The 15241-nt window shown below is 45.3% G+C and overlaps 1 protein-coding gene across 4 annotated transcripts; it reads left to right on the forward strand.

The window, feature by feature from the left end:
* Positions 1–1160: 1160 nt before the first annotated feature.
* On the forward strand, positions 1161–14767 carry LOC136522245 (synaptotagmin-3-like). Of its 4 annotated transcripts, none has more exons than XM_066516050.1 (12): positions 1161–1627; positions 3655–3753; positions 4512–4562; positions 4698–4821; positions 5253–5371; positions 5460–5561; positions 5638–5712; positions 5832–5908; positions 6168–6417; positions 6524–6871; positions 13905–14033; positions 14138–14767. In XM_066516050.1, exons 1-12 carry the CDS (start codon positions 1520–1522, stop codon positions 14264–14266), a joined length of 1611 nt encoding a protein of 536 aa, XP_066372147.1. In that variant the 5' UTR covers positions 1161–1519; the 3' UTR covers positions 14267–14767. The 4 variants fall into 4 exon arrangements, with proteins under 4 accessions (XP_066372147.1, XP_066372148.1, XP_066372150.1 ...); XM_066516051.1 differs by lacking the exon at positions 1161–1627 and adding an exon at positions 2495–2974; XM_066516053.1 differs by lacking the exon at positions 1161–1627 and adding an exon at positions 2496–2974 and having other exon boundaries at positions 4512–4591.
* The last annotated feature ends 474 nt before the right edge of the window (positions 14768–15241 follow it).

Genomic DNA, 15241 nt, shown 5'->3' on the forward strand with positions numbered 1-15241 from the left:
TGCCGACTTGTCGGCTATAGACCTTTTCTGGGTTTCGCTTAAACTAGATAAAGAGATGAGTCATTCTCTTCTTTCCCCGTGAGAGAGTGTCGGTCGTAGCCAGGGGCTACGGGCCTTAAGACAGTGTCGAGAGGGAGTTGGCCTGTCGACTGAGCGATGGTATGGTGATGGTGTGGAGATGGTGGTACATCGATCCTAGGATCGAAACCTGGCTCTGGATGGGGAATGGGATGGAATGTATGTGGGGATGGTGTTAAAACTTGACTATACTAATATATACTTGATATGCTAATACATAGAAAACCCCAGCCTTATAGGTTCCTTTTGATTATATCCAACTTGCATCCAATTTACACAAAGCATAGCTCATAAGGTGGGAGTGGCCAGTATAAATCGTACTGATAAATTTTGCCACACAGGTTCTGCTGAGGAGTATAGCTCCGAGGAGTTTGACGGTTGAGGGGTTCGTTCCTACGCTCGAGTTTATCGATATTATCTTCAAGTTGTTCTGAATGAATGCTACTTTTGATTTCGCCAATGCGGCGATGTAATAATTTATGTAATTTCGTACTTTATGTACTCTGATATTATCGTTGTATGGATGTGGTATTCAACTGGAATTTGGGTAATATGATCTACAACGGTCATAATACACTTCGACTCTGTAGATTTCCCTTCGCGGAAATCAGGTCGTTTCAGGCGCGGGCGAGGCCGGGCGCGGGCGCGGGCGGCCGGGGGCGGGCGAGGGCGTGGGCGACGGCGGCGGTGCGCTGGTTCGGGGCGCGAGAGAGGAAGAGAGAAAGGAAGGGAGGGCCCATACGTAAGATAGGCTTGGCACTAATAACCACGGCGCCAAGCTCGACGTCAAGATCTACGGCGCCAAGATCTACGACGCCGAGCTGCCTGCCAAGTCAGCGCCACGTCTGCGTCGAACCCAAGACCTCGACGCCAGCAACGATGACACCGAGACATGTATGTTCGGCGCCAGCAACGATGGCGCCGAACTAAGCGTCCAGATTTTGAAATCATACCTCCAGGAGCATATTTATAAAAAATTTGAAAGAAAGGGCTAAAAAGGAAAAAATTCGGCCAGGACCCTCGTAAACCCCGCCTGCCAAGTGCCGCCCTCTCCACGCCGCGCGCGCACGGAGCATCCCAGTCTCCGTCCCCATCCCGAGAAATAAAACTCCGCCCGTCGCCAGCGCCAGCTCGCTCGCTCGCTTCGCGCTCGTCGCCTCCGCTGCATCCTTCATCGCTTCTACTGCTATACTACTCCAGTTGTTGCCCCCGCCGCCTCGGTTCGTTCGACACATCCGAGGAGGAGGAGCAGCAGCAAGCAGCGACAACGAAACCCCGCCATCTACAACCAGCCAGCAACCTCCGCGCGCGCGCGGTCGGTTCCCGACTCCCCATGCGGCGGCGGTTGCCGCGGCGCCTGGGGTAGTGGCGTGGCGAGGCGTGGAGCGGCGCCGGACGGCATTCGCGATCGCGGCAGGGACGACGGCGACGGTGATAGACGATGGGCCTCGTGGGCGGCGTCCTCGGCTTCTGCCTCGGCCTCCCCATCGGCCTCGCCGCCGCGTACTTCGTCTACCTCCGCTACTTCGCCGCCGCTCGCCGCCTCCAGGTACGTGCGTGCGTGCATACGGTGACCACCGTCGTCTATCCCCGCGCCGCAGCGCTGCACTAGTTGCGTTGCTGTTGCTAATTACTGAGTTTCTGTGCTCCGGTCGCGCTAGTTCGAATCGGTCGTGCCGTGAGAATCGAATCGAATCGGTCGATCCATGCGCGTTCATTCCGTGCGTTGTGCGTGCACGTATCGGGCAGGAGCCGAATCGAAGCTGCACAGTGCACACGGCACACGCAAGCTGCCCATCGACTACGCAGCCCCGCGTATGGTCGAGGAAGATTTGATTGGGATATGTCATATATATTTAATTTGCTTGGTTCTTCCTCCCTCCTGTTGGGTACGTAGAGTAGCTTCGCGTCTTGGAGGAAAAACAGTAACGGCGACCAAGCACGTAGTGACTAGTGACTAGTGACTCGTTAGCTTGTTCTATATTTCTGTACACGATGACTCGAGGCGACGTGGGGGGGAAGGAAGGAAGATTGTGCGTGCGGTCCTCCAAAGTCCAGATGAGATTACCTCAGCTGGAGCGATTTTCAGTTGTGGGGAGTACGTACGCCTCTGGAGTCTTGGGTTGTCCGGTAGGTCCTTTCAGAAATAGTTGGCCAGCAGCCAGAGCCAGCTGAGACCGACAGTACCTTTTTCCAGCTTTTGAACGGCCTGCCGACTGATGCCTTGCGTGTCTGATTCGTTTTTGCCTTGCCCAACGATTATGTTCCGTTCCCCAATTTGCATCGATGGGCACTGCCAGGCAGATATATACCGACTTTCAGGTTAGAAATTGTTGTAGTGGAGGATTCGGGTGTTTGTGTGAGGGGTTTTCCTCTAGAGGATCAGTGACAGGACAGGATCGATTCACCCTAGGTTATTTGTCACTGTCGTCTATGTTGGACAAAGCAGGTATCGTGGATTACAGAAAGGATATGCAAGTCCATGACAGTAAAAGATATCTGTACGTATGTGTATATATATGCATTTGTTTAACATTGCCAATGAGAAACGGGATTAGTGCATACATACTATGGTGGGTGCATAGTTATCACCTGATACTTATAATTAATGATGTAATAATAGTTCTTTAATTAGCATCGTACTAAGGCATATGTGAATTATGCTTTTCTTCATCGCTGTCTAATAATATGCTTGGAATCATTTTCCAGCATGTGGTTCGCGCTAAATTACAGGTGGTTTCATCAGTTTGCCCATAGGAATGAAAATGACGTGCAGTTGTGGAATATGACGGGAACAAAATCCAACTTGGGAACTTAATAAATACTATATCTATAGCGTACTTGTCTGAACACGCAGTCTACTTGAGACTACAATGACATTTGGATAGCTTAGTTGGTAAGAAAAGAAAGAACCGGATCCGCAACGCTAAGTAAAGAAAAGTCATATCTGTCATTTTTACAGAGACACTGTGCAACCGAAAGTCATAAAATCAATTTCAGTTTAACACCAACATAGCACACACAAACAACTTGCCTCTACAGAGTCGAGATCAAGACAACTATATCCATTTTACATTATCTCCAACTCTGTAATATGAACCTGCTTATAACATCTATTAAGCTTTTTGAAGAAAAAAATATAGAACTTGGGTTTTATTGTCACCTTGTACTCTTATGTAATTGATGCTACCTTTGTACCTATGGATCACCAATTACTATCGATCATGTTTCTTGAAGGCATATAAATTTTCAAAATATAGCTTTGGTGTAGTGGTATCTAGTAGTGCAAACTGAGACCATGAAACAATCTTTTCTTTTATTGCAGCTAGACTGAAATTTGAATTTGTAACTACCGATAACTAGTCCATTTTTTAACCAAATTCTAATCCAAAAAGGATAGTCTTAATTTTTACAGAAATATTGGGCCCAATTACTTTTTTTCATCACGTCTTTTTTACCTTGTTATAGCAGCCAATACTATTATGAATACATAAATTTCCGTAGAGGTTGACATTTATGGTAATTATTGTGCTGTGTCAATAAACATAATCTGGTTTCTCATGCTTGACTTTACAGGATCCTGTCATTAAACCTCTACGAGATTTAGATTCTGAAACTCTGCAGGCAACAATACCAGATATTCCATTATGGGTGAAGAGCCCAGACTATGAGCGGGTGAGTACATACTTCTCAGTTCTTATTACACTACTAATCCAATGGTTTATTCTTGTTACTTGATGGAATATCCATATATAGTATATCAGTCCCTGTTTAATGAGTGAATGCAGGTGTAAGTCAACTGCATGTTTACTCAAACCTTGAGGAACATCTCTGTAGGAATGTAAGTCTTATGGAAGAAATGGAACCTTGTTCGTGTTTTACCCAAAATAAATTTATGGTTTGTTTATGTTTGAAATTAATAGAATTTGATATATAGAACAACATTTTTGTGAAAGTTCATCTTAATATTAGCATTAAGTTTCTCGAATGAAGAAATCAATTTGACTTTGATGCACCTTTAAATTGATATGGAAAATATAGTCACTGTATATTTAGTCTTTTTTTTAGACACGTTAGTTTTAAAACATGTATTCCCACCTAATCAGGATATGAGAGCTCGTTCATCCATTTGAGAAATGAGACTTACAAAGTGATACCATGTTGCCAATGAGCATTTACATAGAATGCACATTATACATTCCTTTTAGCTTAGGTGTCATGTCAAAAGATCCTATATAGTTGCTGAAGTTCTTGAAGAGTCAGACAGGAAAATGGCCAAAAGGGTTACCTCTGATTAGCATGGTTCATATTTTTTTCCAGACATCCAACTGTTATTCTAAAAATGTTCCAATGTTTTTAATTGGAAGCTGGTGTTGCAAATCAAACACAAGATTTCGCTGATTAAAGGTTCACAACATCTTATTGTTTTGCAGATTGACTGGATGAACAAGTTTATTTTTGACATGTGGCCTTTTCTGGATAAGGTTCTTTCAACTTTTATTTGGCTTATTTGGTACAAATTTAGTCTGATTTTCACGGGTACATCATTTCTGTGCTGTATAAATTTTAAACGGAAGCATGATTAGCCAAAATAATGTTCTTCTCATCCACGAACACAGGCAATATGCAACAATATAAAACGTGCAACGAGGCCAATGTTTGATCAATATGTTGGACAATATGGTATAGAATCAATTGAATTTGGACAGTTGACACTTGGGACTCTTCCACCTACATTTCAAGGTCCGCCATTTCTCTTAGATAGCTTACTGTTGGGGTACAATGTGCTGAGTGATATTGCACGTTGGCTGCTCAAACGATGACTGTCATTACTACATAAATCTGTTTCTGTTTTCCTACTGTTATATAACTAATGTCTGTGATATGAAGTTATGAACAGATTGAATTGGTACTGCAGCTCAAAGTCTAGTCCACCTTAACCAACTCTAACTTAGTGCAAACTTATGAAGTTTTTGAAGGAAATGATTGGTGTAAAATTTAATGTGTTAACTCAACTATTCCTAGAATATAAAGTTGATCCAGCTCATCTGATGTGATGCATTATAGTTGAACAGTAGTTTGGAAGGCTGTCTGTTTACTGTTTACTTTGTTTCCAACTTGTTTTGGCTTCCATCTGAATATAATTTTCACATACTTTTACTTGCTTAAAACAGGAATTAAAGTTTACGAAATGCTAGAAAAAGAGTTGGTAATTGAGCCTGTGATTCGGTGGGCTAGCACATCAAATGTAACAGTGAACGCAAAGGTGCATTCTTTCAAAGTGACTGTTCAGGTTCGCTTTTGTCCCTGGTTGACTGCATTATACATATAAGGCTTGGTAGTTCACTGACGTATTGATGTCATATATTTGCCATTTTCAGCTTGAAGATTTGCATATAATGCTAACACCACGTGTGACTCTGAAGTCACTTGTGCCAAGCTTTCCCTGTTTTGCTAACTTGTGTGTTTCACTAATGGAAAAGGTATGTATTATATGCGTCTTCCGTCTGTACTTAATAATTTTATTAAAGACTACTAACTCAAGTTTTGTGGGTATAGCCGCGTATAGATTTTGGATTCAAATTGTTGGGGGGAGATGTCATGGCCATACCAGTCTTGTATCAATATGTTCAGGTAACTGCTCTTCTGGCTTTGTATTAAAAAACATTCCCAAACCCTTGAGTAACTGTACCGTATAAGCACAGGCATATATAATATGTTCACTCTGGTCTTATTATCCTTTTTTCTCACAGGATCAAATATCAAAGCAAATCTCAATTTTGTATCACTGGCCTAAGGTTATACAGATTCCTATCTTAGATGGAGCAAGGTGAAATTTTCCAACAATGAAATCCAAACAGCTAGTGCTTCATCTATGAGTCACAACAAAACTTAATGTGGATTTAATTATTATTTATGACATCCAAATGTTTGTAACAAAGAATAGGATGACAATACAAACATTTTCTAGTTATTACAAGCAATAGCTCATTGTCCTATTTTTAACAACCATTTTCCAGTTTTCTTAAAACAAAATTTCCAACTGAACTTGGATTTAATTACTCTTTATTCTATGAACCATATTGCAGTGGTGCTACAAAGAAACCAATTGGAATCTTGCATGTAAAGGTAATCAGAGCCCTGAATCTTCTCAAGATGGATTTTCTTGGCAAATCTGATCCCTATGTCAAGATGCGCCTGAGTGGTGAAAGACTGACCTGGAAGAAAACATCTGTTAAGATGAGCAACCTGAATCCTGAATGGAATGAACACTTCAGGTTCATAGTCAAGGATCCTGACACTCAAGTCCTTGAGCTTCACATGTTTGATTGGGAAAAGGTTTCTAACTGTATGCAACTTACTTTTCTACTTCTGATATCCTCATAATGGCTCATTGTCAGGAGAGACACCAATCGATAACCTTAGCGTGTTTTTTATTGTGCAGGTTAAGATGCATGATAAATTGGGCATGCAAGTAATTCCCCTCCGCTTGCTTACACCTTACGAGAGCAAGTTATTCACACTCGACCTTGTTCGTAGCATGAACCCAAATGATCCACAGAACAAGAAGAATAGAGGAAAGCTCATTGTTGAGTTGACATTTGATCCCTTCAGAGAAGACAATATGGCTTCAGATGGTGAAGGTAATGCTAGTATAAGAAGGGAAGCAGACGGTGAATCCAGTGGTGGGGTGCTGTTGGTTTCAGTAGAAAATGCAGAAGATGTCGAAGGGAAGCGGCATACTAATCCATATGCTGAGGTACTTTTCAGGGGAGAACGGAAGAAAACAAAGGTAACACTACTAAATTATTTTTTCTTATGTAGCAATGCCCATTTATTTTTAAAATTTGTATTGCGAAACGTAGCAAGCCCACATCTTAAGTTCTCTGACATTTTTTACCTGTTCTAGTTACAGTATATGATTATTGATTAAGCCTACGTTACCTTACAGCCTAACCCTATTGAGACTTCTTTCGTCTTTATTGGTTATGATTTTCATTTTTTAGTCAGATGAACTGAATTGCCTAACCGGTAGCAATGTCTAAGCTGAGAAGAGGTAGGTCCAGACTTCTGAGATCTTGGCCTGATAGGCTAAAGTTGTGGACAACTAACTGGGCATAAAGGTTTAGAACGATAGGAGTAACTTCTCTGTTCATCCTATATAGTCTCATTTGGAGAACTGATCCAGAATTTCGCTAGCATAACAGTACTAGCTCCTGCGTCCACAAAAAGACATTGCCACATTGGCGCAGTTCATTTTGCCATGACTACTATACAGAAACTTGCATCATAATAATCATTTCACTGAAAGGTGGCAATTAAAAAAACTGGAATAGCACTTGAATCTTAGTAAACTGCCCATACCTCAAGAAATGTATTTTTGTAATATACCTACTAGATGATGTAAATATTAATATTTCTCTCAATAAACTTGGTCAAACTTACAATAGTTTGACTTATTAGGACAAAAACCATAATGCCTTTTTTTATGAAGGTAGTACGTACTAAATCCGTCCTGACAGGAATTATAACTACTGTACATCTAGGCAGTATCAAGGGCACGTCTAACACTAGTAGAATCTCTTATATTAATTCCAAGACGGAGGTTTACAAAAATCCTTGACCTCTGCAATGTTGTTATTGCGCACCAACACTTCCAGCAGCAGGCCCTCGTCGTTTACAAAGGGCGTGTTTGGAGTGTTGCCTGAAGGCAGCCAGGGCCGCAGGCCAGGCCCGGACCAGCCACAGCCTGGCTAACCCGGTGCAAGGCCCCTTGTTTGGTGGCCTGTACCAAACTGACCAGGCCCAAAGAAGATTGTGTTTGATTCCAGAACTGGGAGCCAGGCCCAAGGCCAACTACCACCAACTGCCATTCCCAAATCTTGTTTGATCCCCGGCCAGGCCAGCAACCATGGAGAGCAGCCAACAGAAATCAACAGATAGGAGATAGATAAGAGTAACGCAACATCACATAACCAACAGGCCTCAGACTAATTAGGTAAATAAGCATGGAGTCATAGCTGCTCTAACTTTACAAAAGTACCAATGAAGCAAGGCAAAATAACAACATCAGCAGCCTAATCAGTAATCAACGGTCCTTGAACAACACAAAAGAGATAGGTAACAGAAATGGAAGACAGAAATCAGTAAGACACAGCAGCAGCTCATCCATCATGTAGTTGTAGTCATCACAGGCCTAAGAGGGGCAGTCGTAGCTGCCAGTTTTGTCCCCCTTCATCCATAGTCCAACCAAGATAACAAGTGACGTAATTAACACCTTCTTCCACCAACCAGCCTTACCATTACCATCAGAAGGAGGAATGATTGGAGCAAAAGCATCATGAGGGATAGGAACATAGGGGAGGGGAGGTGCTGCTCCATGAGATGGATGGACATCTCTCATGGCTGCCTGATAATCTCTAACAACCTGCTCATAGTTTCTATACTTCTTGTATATAGCATTTCTCACCCCAAGAACATGCTTACTGCACTCCAGCCAACTCAGGTAAATCCCAGGAGCCTTCCCATTGAAAACAACATAGTACGCTACCATTTCTGTGAAATGAAACAATGGTTTAGCCTCAGTCAAATGTAAAGCGTGAAACTAGCCATGAGTATGGAACTTGAAGATCTACGGTTTGCGGTGAAACAAATCGTTGATCTTAAGTCCCCCACTGATGACCAGCATCATCAAGTTCATATGTAAGAGAATTGACATCACATGCATTGTAATAAAAGGTTGGCCTCAGCTTTAAAATGTGGTGGTGTTCTTTTAGTTCAAATCATTGGTGGCTGCCATAGAAAATAAAAACCAGTAGTGCAGCAAATCCAAGCTCATGGCTGCCATGGAATCCTTATGCACATCCATACACTGCCATCAGCACAAGAAAGAAGGGGTTGTTGCTAGGGTATGGATGTGTCACATGGATGTGATGATATACATGACAAATCAGAATTATCAAGTAAACAGGGCAGGCACCAAACAAGTGCAAGTTCACATCCATTCACTGCCATCAGATCAGCATAAGATACAAGTTACTGTTGATAAGTGAATGGATGGGCATACATAGGGTTCCATGGTAGTGATGAAAAATATGAAGAACCAATTAAACAAGGTTTGCCACCCTCCAACTACACTAGCCTAAAAGGACAGGTGCGAATCAGCCAACTAAGCTGCACAAAAGCTACATCTAGGTGTGTACAAAAGGTAAGAGAGTGGGTGAGGGAGGTGGAGGAATTATATATCTCAACAGTCAACCTGGTGGAAGTGCCTATGGACAGTCTCAATTGACCTCCTAAAGGATTGGTGAACCACCCTAAATCTTTGGTTGTGTCCAACTACATGGAGGAACATAGCAACCTGCTTCTCAACTGTGCACCTAGCCTTTTCTGGTACGAGCCCCCTATTTCTAAATAGGTTACACAAAGCATAAAAAGGAGCTCTGGTCATCCTTAACATAGACACACTCTGCATCTGTGGAGTTGTAAATGGCTTGCAGGGTCTGCTTCCTATGCTGCTCAGCATCGCTCCTAAGATGATACAACAGTGGGTCTAGTTCAGGCCTAGACCTCCTAAGCCTAGTGACAACATAAGACACCATAACAACTACCAAGCCAGCAGCTTGATTGGCCATCAACTCACGGTTTTGGGCCGGATCCATCTACATGCATGAACATTCAAGACAAACACAGTTCAATTGACCCTGGCTGGCCTCAACATGGATGTGTAATCATTCAACAACAAAAGTAGGCACGGCTGCATGATAGAATATGCCTCCCAATGCAATGGACATCATCATCGACCATAATAACAGGTAAACAAACAGCATGAAACCATACTGTGAAGTAAGAACAGTAACAACAGTTCAAGGCAAACCCTAAATCCAACATCGCATAACAAAGCAACCGGCACCAAAAGCTCAGATAAGCCGCAAAGATAGCACCTTGTACAAGTACAACAAAACCCTAGCATCATCCAAATCAAAGAGTAGGTCCATTGGGGGTGGATTTCACCTCGGGGTGGTTGATAGAGCAAACGCCAAGCGAACAATGGAGAAGAAAAAGACGAGGCGACGAAGAAGAAGCAGATCCCGACGGAGATGAAGCAAATCCAGTACACAGCACTACCACGTGCACCACCGGAACCGAGGAAGACGAAGGAAGAAGACGACCGCCTCCCGGAGTCCTAGCTAGTTACAAGGTGTGGCGCCGCGTTCGACCAGATCCGAGCCGGGGGAACGGAGAGGAAACCTGCCGGGGAAGAACGTCGCCTTGCCGGACACCACACCTCAACACACCGCCGGTCTCTCATGGGATTTGGTGGAAAAGCAATGGAGATGAAGGAGGGGAGCTCAAAGGAGGGAGGGGCCGCTTATAAAGGCGGCGGATTTCATCGGTAGCGGAAGCGCGCACGGAGGTTTCACACTTCCCGCGTGAGCCCACGCGAGCCAGCCGCCGCCGCCACGAATCGCCCCGAAATCGCTCGAGAGGAGCCGCGCGCGGCCATGCCCTAGAAAAACGTAGGGGGAGCGTTTCCCTGGAGCCAGGCCTAGGGGACCAAAATGCATCTGGGGAGCCGGGCTGGGAGACGGCCCATGAACATCAAACACGCGCACTGCAGCTGGGGGCGCAGCCAGGCTGACGGGCCAACGCTCCAAACACGCCCAAAGAGACGCTGTGTGCCAGGCTCCATCACGCTGAGCTTCTCCACGTTACGCAGCAGTCGCAGCTCGCCCTCTGGGATTGCAATCAGCACCACCTGCTTCTCCTTCGTCAGCGTGATGAACAGCCGCTTCCCGATCTTGATGCAGCGATGAACTCGGCCGTCCTTGGCCGTCAAGTTCACCTCGCGGGGCCCGCCGAACACGTTGATGACGCCGTCGTCGTCCCTGCTGCTGCGGACACAATTTCCTATCTTTTGTGGCATGGCCGTCGGGATTTGATCGGGAGGGTAATGTAATGAGTACTTGAAAGGTCCTTGTTGGTTTTGGTAATTGAGTGACAACCTAGGTGGACTAATTGTGTTTATGTGAGATACACAGGTGATTAGTCCACAGGTACATGTGTGTGAGCAACATATGCCATGAAGGTGAAAATGGCTTGGAGATGTTGCAAAGCTCACACATGTGATGATGAAGGAACTTAAATGCACATGAGACATGACATTGAGTCATGTGATTAAGGTAGAGAAGATCAAGACAAGACTTGGCTTGATGGACCGGTTGCAAGCGTGAAGGGCAAGTCGAAGGCTTTGGAGTGATGGACCGCGTGGCGGTGAAGCTTGAGCAAGACTTGGCGCCGATGGACGATGGCAACGGTGAAGAGCAAGTAGAGTCAAGATCGATGAACCAATATGATCATGTGATGATATGAAGTGGATCATATCATTGTTGATCGTGTTGGTGCATGTGTTGCATCGACATTGAAGGAGATGGAATGGAATGCGCAAGGCAAAGGTATAACCTAGGGCATTTCACCGGTCATAGGTGTGTAGAGAAGTTTATGACCGGGTTTAGGATAGATGGCCGTACTATCAAGAGGGGCAAACTTGTTTGCATATCGGTCATCTAGTGCCACCCGAGTGATCTAACTTTGCATTGTCGCTAGGATCGAGTGGCGTGGCAAGTTGAGTGGCTAACATCCTTTGGGAAATGATTATGAAAATGCTAACACACATACACATGGTGGTGTACACTTGGTGGTGTTGGCACATTTACAAAGGAGGTGGTGTTTGTAGGGGTGAGATGGGTTTGGGTCCCTCTCTCCCTCCCGCCGAGCTTGCGAGGTGGGATTCGGCGCTTTCGGGAAAATAGAATGCCTATTTTCTATTGCGCCGGATGCAAATTCTTATGGTTAGCACATTGGAGCAAGGGTGAAGAAGTTAGAAGTGAAAATGAGTTGGTCGCGAAGATGCTGGCGTCGGTCAACTAACCGGACGCTGGATCTGCATGCACCGGACGCTGGCTGGCTGCGTCCGGTCAGGCTGACGTACGATGACGCAGAAGCTGGAGTGTGACCGGACGCTGGCTGCGTCCGATCGCGTTTGACCGGACGCGTCCGGTCATGCTCGGGAGCTTACTGGAAACGACCGGACGCTGAGGGTCCAGCGTCCGGTCAGTTGAAGCTGGAGCGTCCGGTCAGGTCAAGTGACCGTTGGAACCGGGACACGTGGTCGTCTGTGAGCGACCGGACGCTGAGGTCCAGCGTTCGGTCAACACGACCGGAGCGTCCGGTCGGCCCGACCGTTGCCCAGTGAAGGGGTAACGGCTAGTTTAGCCTTTGGGGCTATAAATAGAAGTGGCCCTCGGCCATGGCTGGTGTGGAGCACCTCAAGGGACTTAGTGTCCATGCTTGTGAGTGCTTGGGAGCCCTCCATCACACATATACTTGATAGTGATCATTCGATTGTGTGAGTGAGCGATTCTAGTGCGATTGCATCGTGAGGTTGCATCGAGTGGCACTAGGTGATCGAGTTGCAAGCCGGTGGTGCTTGTTACTCTTGGAGGTTGCCACCTCCTAGACGGCTTGGTGGTGGTCTCTGTGGAAGCCCGTAATAAGCTTGTGCGGCGCTCCGGAGAAGAGCTTGTGAGGGGCATTGTGCTCGCCCCGCGGGAGCCGCGAAGAGCAACTCTAGTAAAGCGTGTCATTGAGCTACCCTCACTCAAGGGGTTGGTTCTTGCGGCGCCCGACGTGCGGGCTTAGCGGGTGATGCTAATTAGTCGCCGAACCACCAAGTGAGCGGTCGACACAACGGGGACTAGCATGTTGGCAAACACGTGAACCTCGGAAGAAAAATCATCGTGTCAACCTTGTTCTTCCCGTTGGTTTGCATCCCCGTTACACAAGCTTGTGTTTACATTCATATACATTAAGCTTGTGTTGTTGCTCTTGTAATTAGATAGCTTGTGTAGCTTGCTAATTACCTTCTTGCTTGTGTAGCATAGAAGTAGCTCCCTTGCGTGGCTAATTTGGTTTTAGTAACCTTATTAGTCACATTGCTTAGTTTGTGTAGCTAAGTATTTGCGCTCTCTGATTAGGCATTGGTTGCCTTGTTATTGAGCATTGCTAGTGAGCTTAGTTAGCTTTTTGCTTTTGCTTACTAGCATGTGTAGGAGCTCCCTTGTCGCTTAAAGTACTAGTGGCATAGGTTTGTGTAACCTTGCTCCTAGAATTGTTTAGAAGAGCTCTAGCTAGCCCGGCACCTTTGTTGCTTAATTGTTATCTTTGCAAGGTGCTAGTGATCATATACAGTGGAGTGTAGTCTTGGCTAGACCGTTAGTTTAAATTCTGCATTTGTATCGGTTAGCCGACACGATTAAGTTTTAGTAAAGACTATTCACCCCCCTCTAGTCGTCATCTCGACCCTTGAGTACTGCTATTGCGCCGGAGCTTATATATGGTCAAGGACGTCGCGGGGCTTCATCGTTCGCTTGGGTTAGTTGGGTTGTTTCCATAGATAACAATAATAGTCATTTAGGTAGACTACCATAGCCTTTCCTCAAAAAAAAAAGGTAGACTACCATAGCCTCAAATATTTTTACCATAGTTAGAGATAATAGTGTATGTGTATCTCCCTGATTTCATCCTGATTGCTGCGGCAAATGCACCCCCCACGCACTCCCGATCCCGCGCGTTGCTCCCCGACGCCACCCCTCCCTCTGATTTTTATAGCACTGGAATCTGAGTAAACTGCCCATACCTCACGTTTGCATGTTTCAGTTTTCACAAAACATCAATTGAACCGTTTGGCACAAAATCAAGCAACCCAAACCCCTTACCGCCAACAACCTCCTCATGGTCCTGTCCTATGTACATTGCTGTTGCAGGTCATAAGGAAAACAAGAGATCCAAGATGGAGCGAGGAGTTCCAGTTCATGGTAGACGAGCCTCCGGTGGAAGATAAGATCCACATCGAAGTTAAAAGCAAACGCCGCGGATTTCCCTTCCGCAACAAGGCAAGTCATTCATGCTGCAGTTGCAGGCCAAAGCATCTCCTCCCTCTTTGCTGTCTGTCATAAGTCATAACGCTTAGCTAACGCTCGATCTCTCGATCTTCCAGGAATCGCTGGGGCATGTGAATATAAACCTGGTGGATGTGGTGAACAACGGCCGGATTAACGAGAAGTACCACCTCATCAACTCGAGGAACGGGATGATACACGTGGAGATCAAATGGAGCACGGTGTGATTGTTCTGTCGTACGTGGTTCAGTTCACCACTCCTTTTGTGCTCGTGTGATGCAGCTTCAGCAGTCAGAACGTGCAAAGTTCCATCTGTCGCTGTTAGCTAGCTTAAAAGTTGTAACGTCAATGGGCTGCCAAGAGGCGTGTGACTGGTTTGTGAGTTGTTGCTGTTATCGGCCCGTTCGCTGGTTGGTTTCTGGGCTGGTTTGGGCTGGTTGGTGCTGGTTTATTATGAGAGGAAAACACTGTTGACTGACTGGTTTGGGCTGGCTGAAACCAACAAGCGAACAGGCTGATTATAAGCTGATCAGGGTTTGTTTGGTTGCTTGCACTTGCAGCCTTGTACTAGCAACATTTGGTGACCGGTGTGGCATGAGTACCAAATCCTTAAGAGTGTTACAAAACGGTGTCTCTCAACAGACACCTCTTCGGTGATCTCATCAACGACGCCATGAACAGATACCTATTCACGAAGTGATTTCATCCATCAATTACAAGATTAGTGGATAGGATTAGACAGTTAGTTTTACTCCAAAGGGCATGTCCTTTGGAGAATAGTCGTGTCCCTTCGTGACACCCCTTCGCTTGTATAAATATATTTCAGAGATCAATAAAAGAGATGGTTCTCTCAAATCTTCATTTACATTCACACTTTAACACGTTATCAGCACTTTCGCTCTCCACCGAGTGAATCACGATCGCAAATTGGCATTTACTCGAGAAGGATGTTGTTCTTTCGGAGATGGGCCTACAAGCAGATCCCTGGGGAAATTTCATTCCAGTGCTACTCAACGCCGAAGATAGAGAACAAGCATGAAGAAGTTCACGCTGGTCCTCGCTGCAAGATCGCCTGCGTTCTCAGTTCTTAATCATCAGCGTTCTGCACAAAAACAAAGATCCAGACGTCTCCTTCGCATGAAGAACATCTTCGGAGGAGGAAGAATGACGGTAAAACCATCATCGTTTACCTCTTGCTTTTC

Source organism: Miscanthus floridulus, chromosome 18 (genome assembly GCF_019320115.1).
Source record: "Miscanthus floridulus cultivar M001 chromosome 18, ASM1932011v1, whole genome shotgun sequence".
In the NCBI taxonomy this organism is placed as follows: domain Eukaryota; kingdom Viridiplantae; phylum Streptophyta; class Magnoliopsida; order Poales; family Poaceae; genus Miscanthus; species Miscanthus floridulus.

Excerpts from the sequence above, each read along its gene's own strand:
- LOC136522245 (XM_066516050.1), top strand. The coding sequence starts at position 1,520 with ATGGGCCTCGTGGGCGGCGTCCTCGGCTTCTGCCTCGGCCTCCCCATC. Across the intron at positions 5,372-5,459 it reads CTTTCAAAGTGACTGTTCAG|CTTGAAGATTTGCATATAAT; the intron begins GTTCGCTTTTGT and ends TGCCATTTTCAG. Across the intron at positions 5,562-5,637 it reads GTGTTTCACTAATGGAAAAG|CCGCGTATAGATTTTGGATT; the intron begins GTATGTATTATA and ends TTGTGGGTATAG.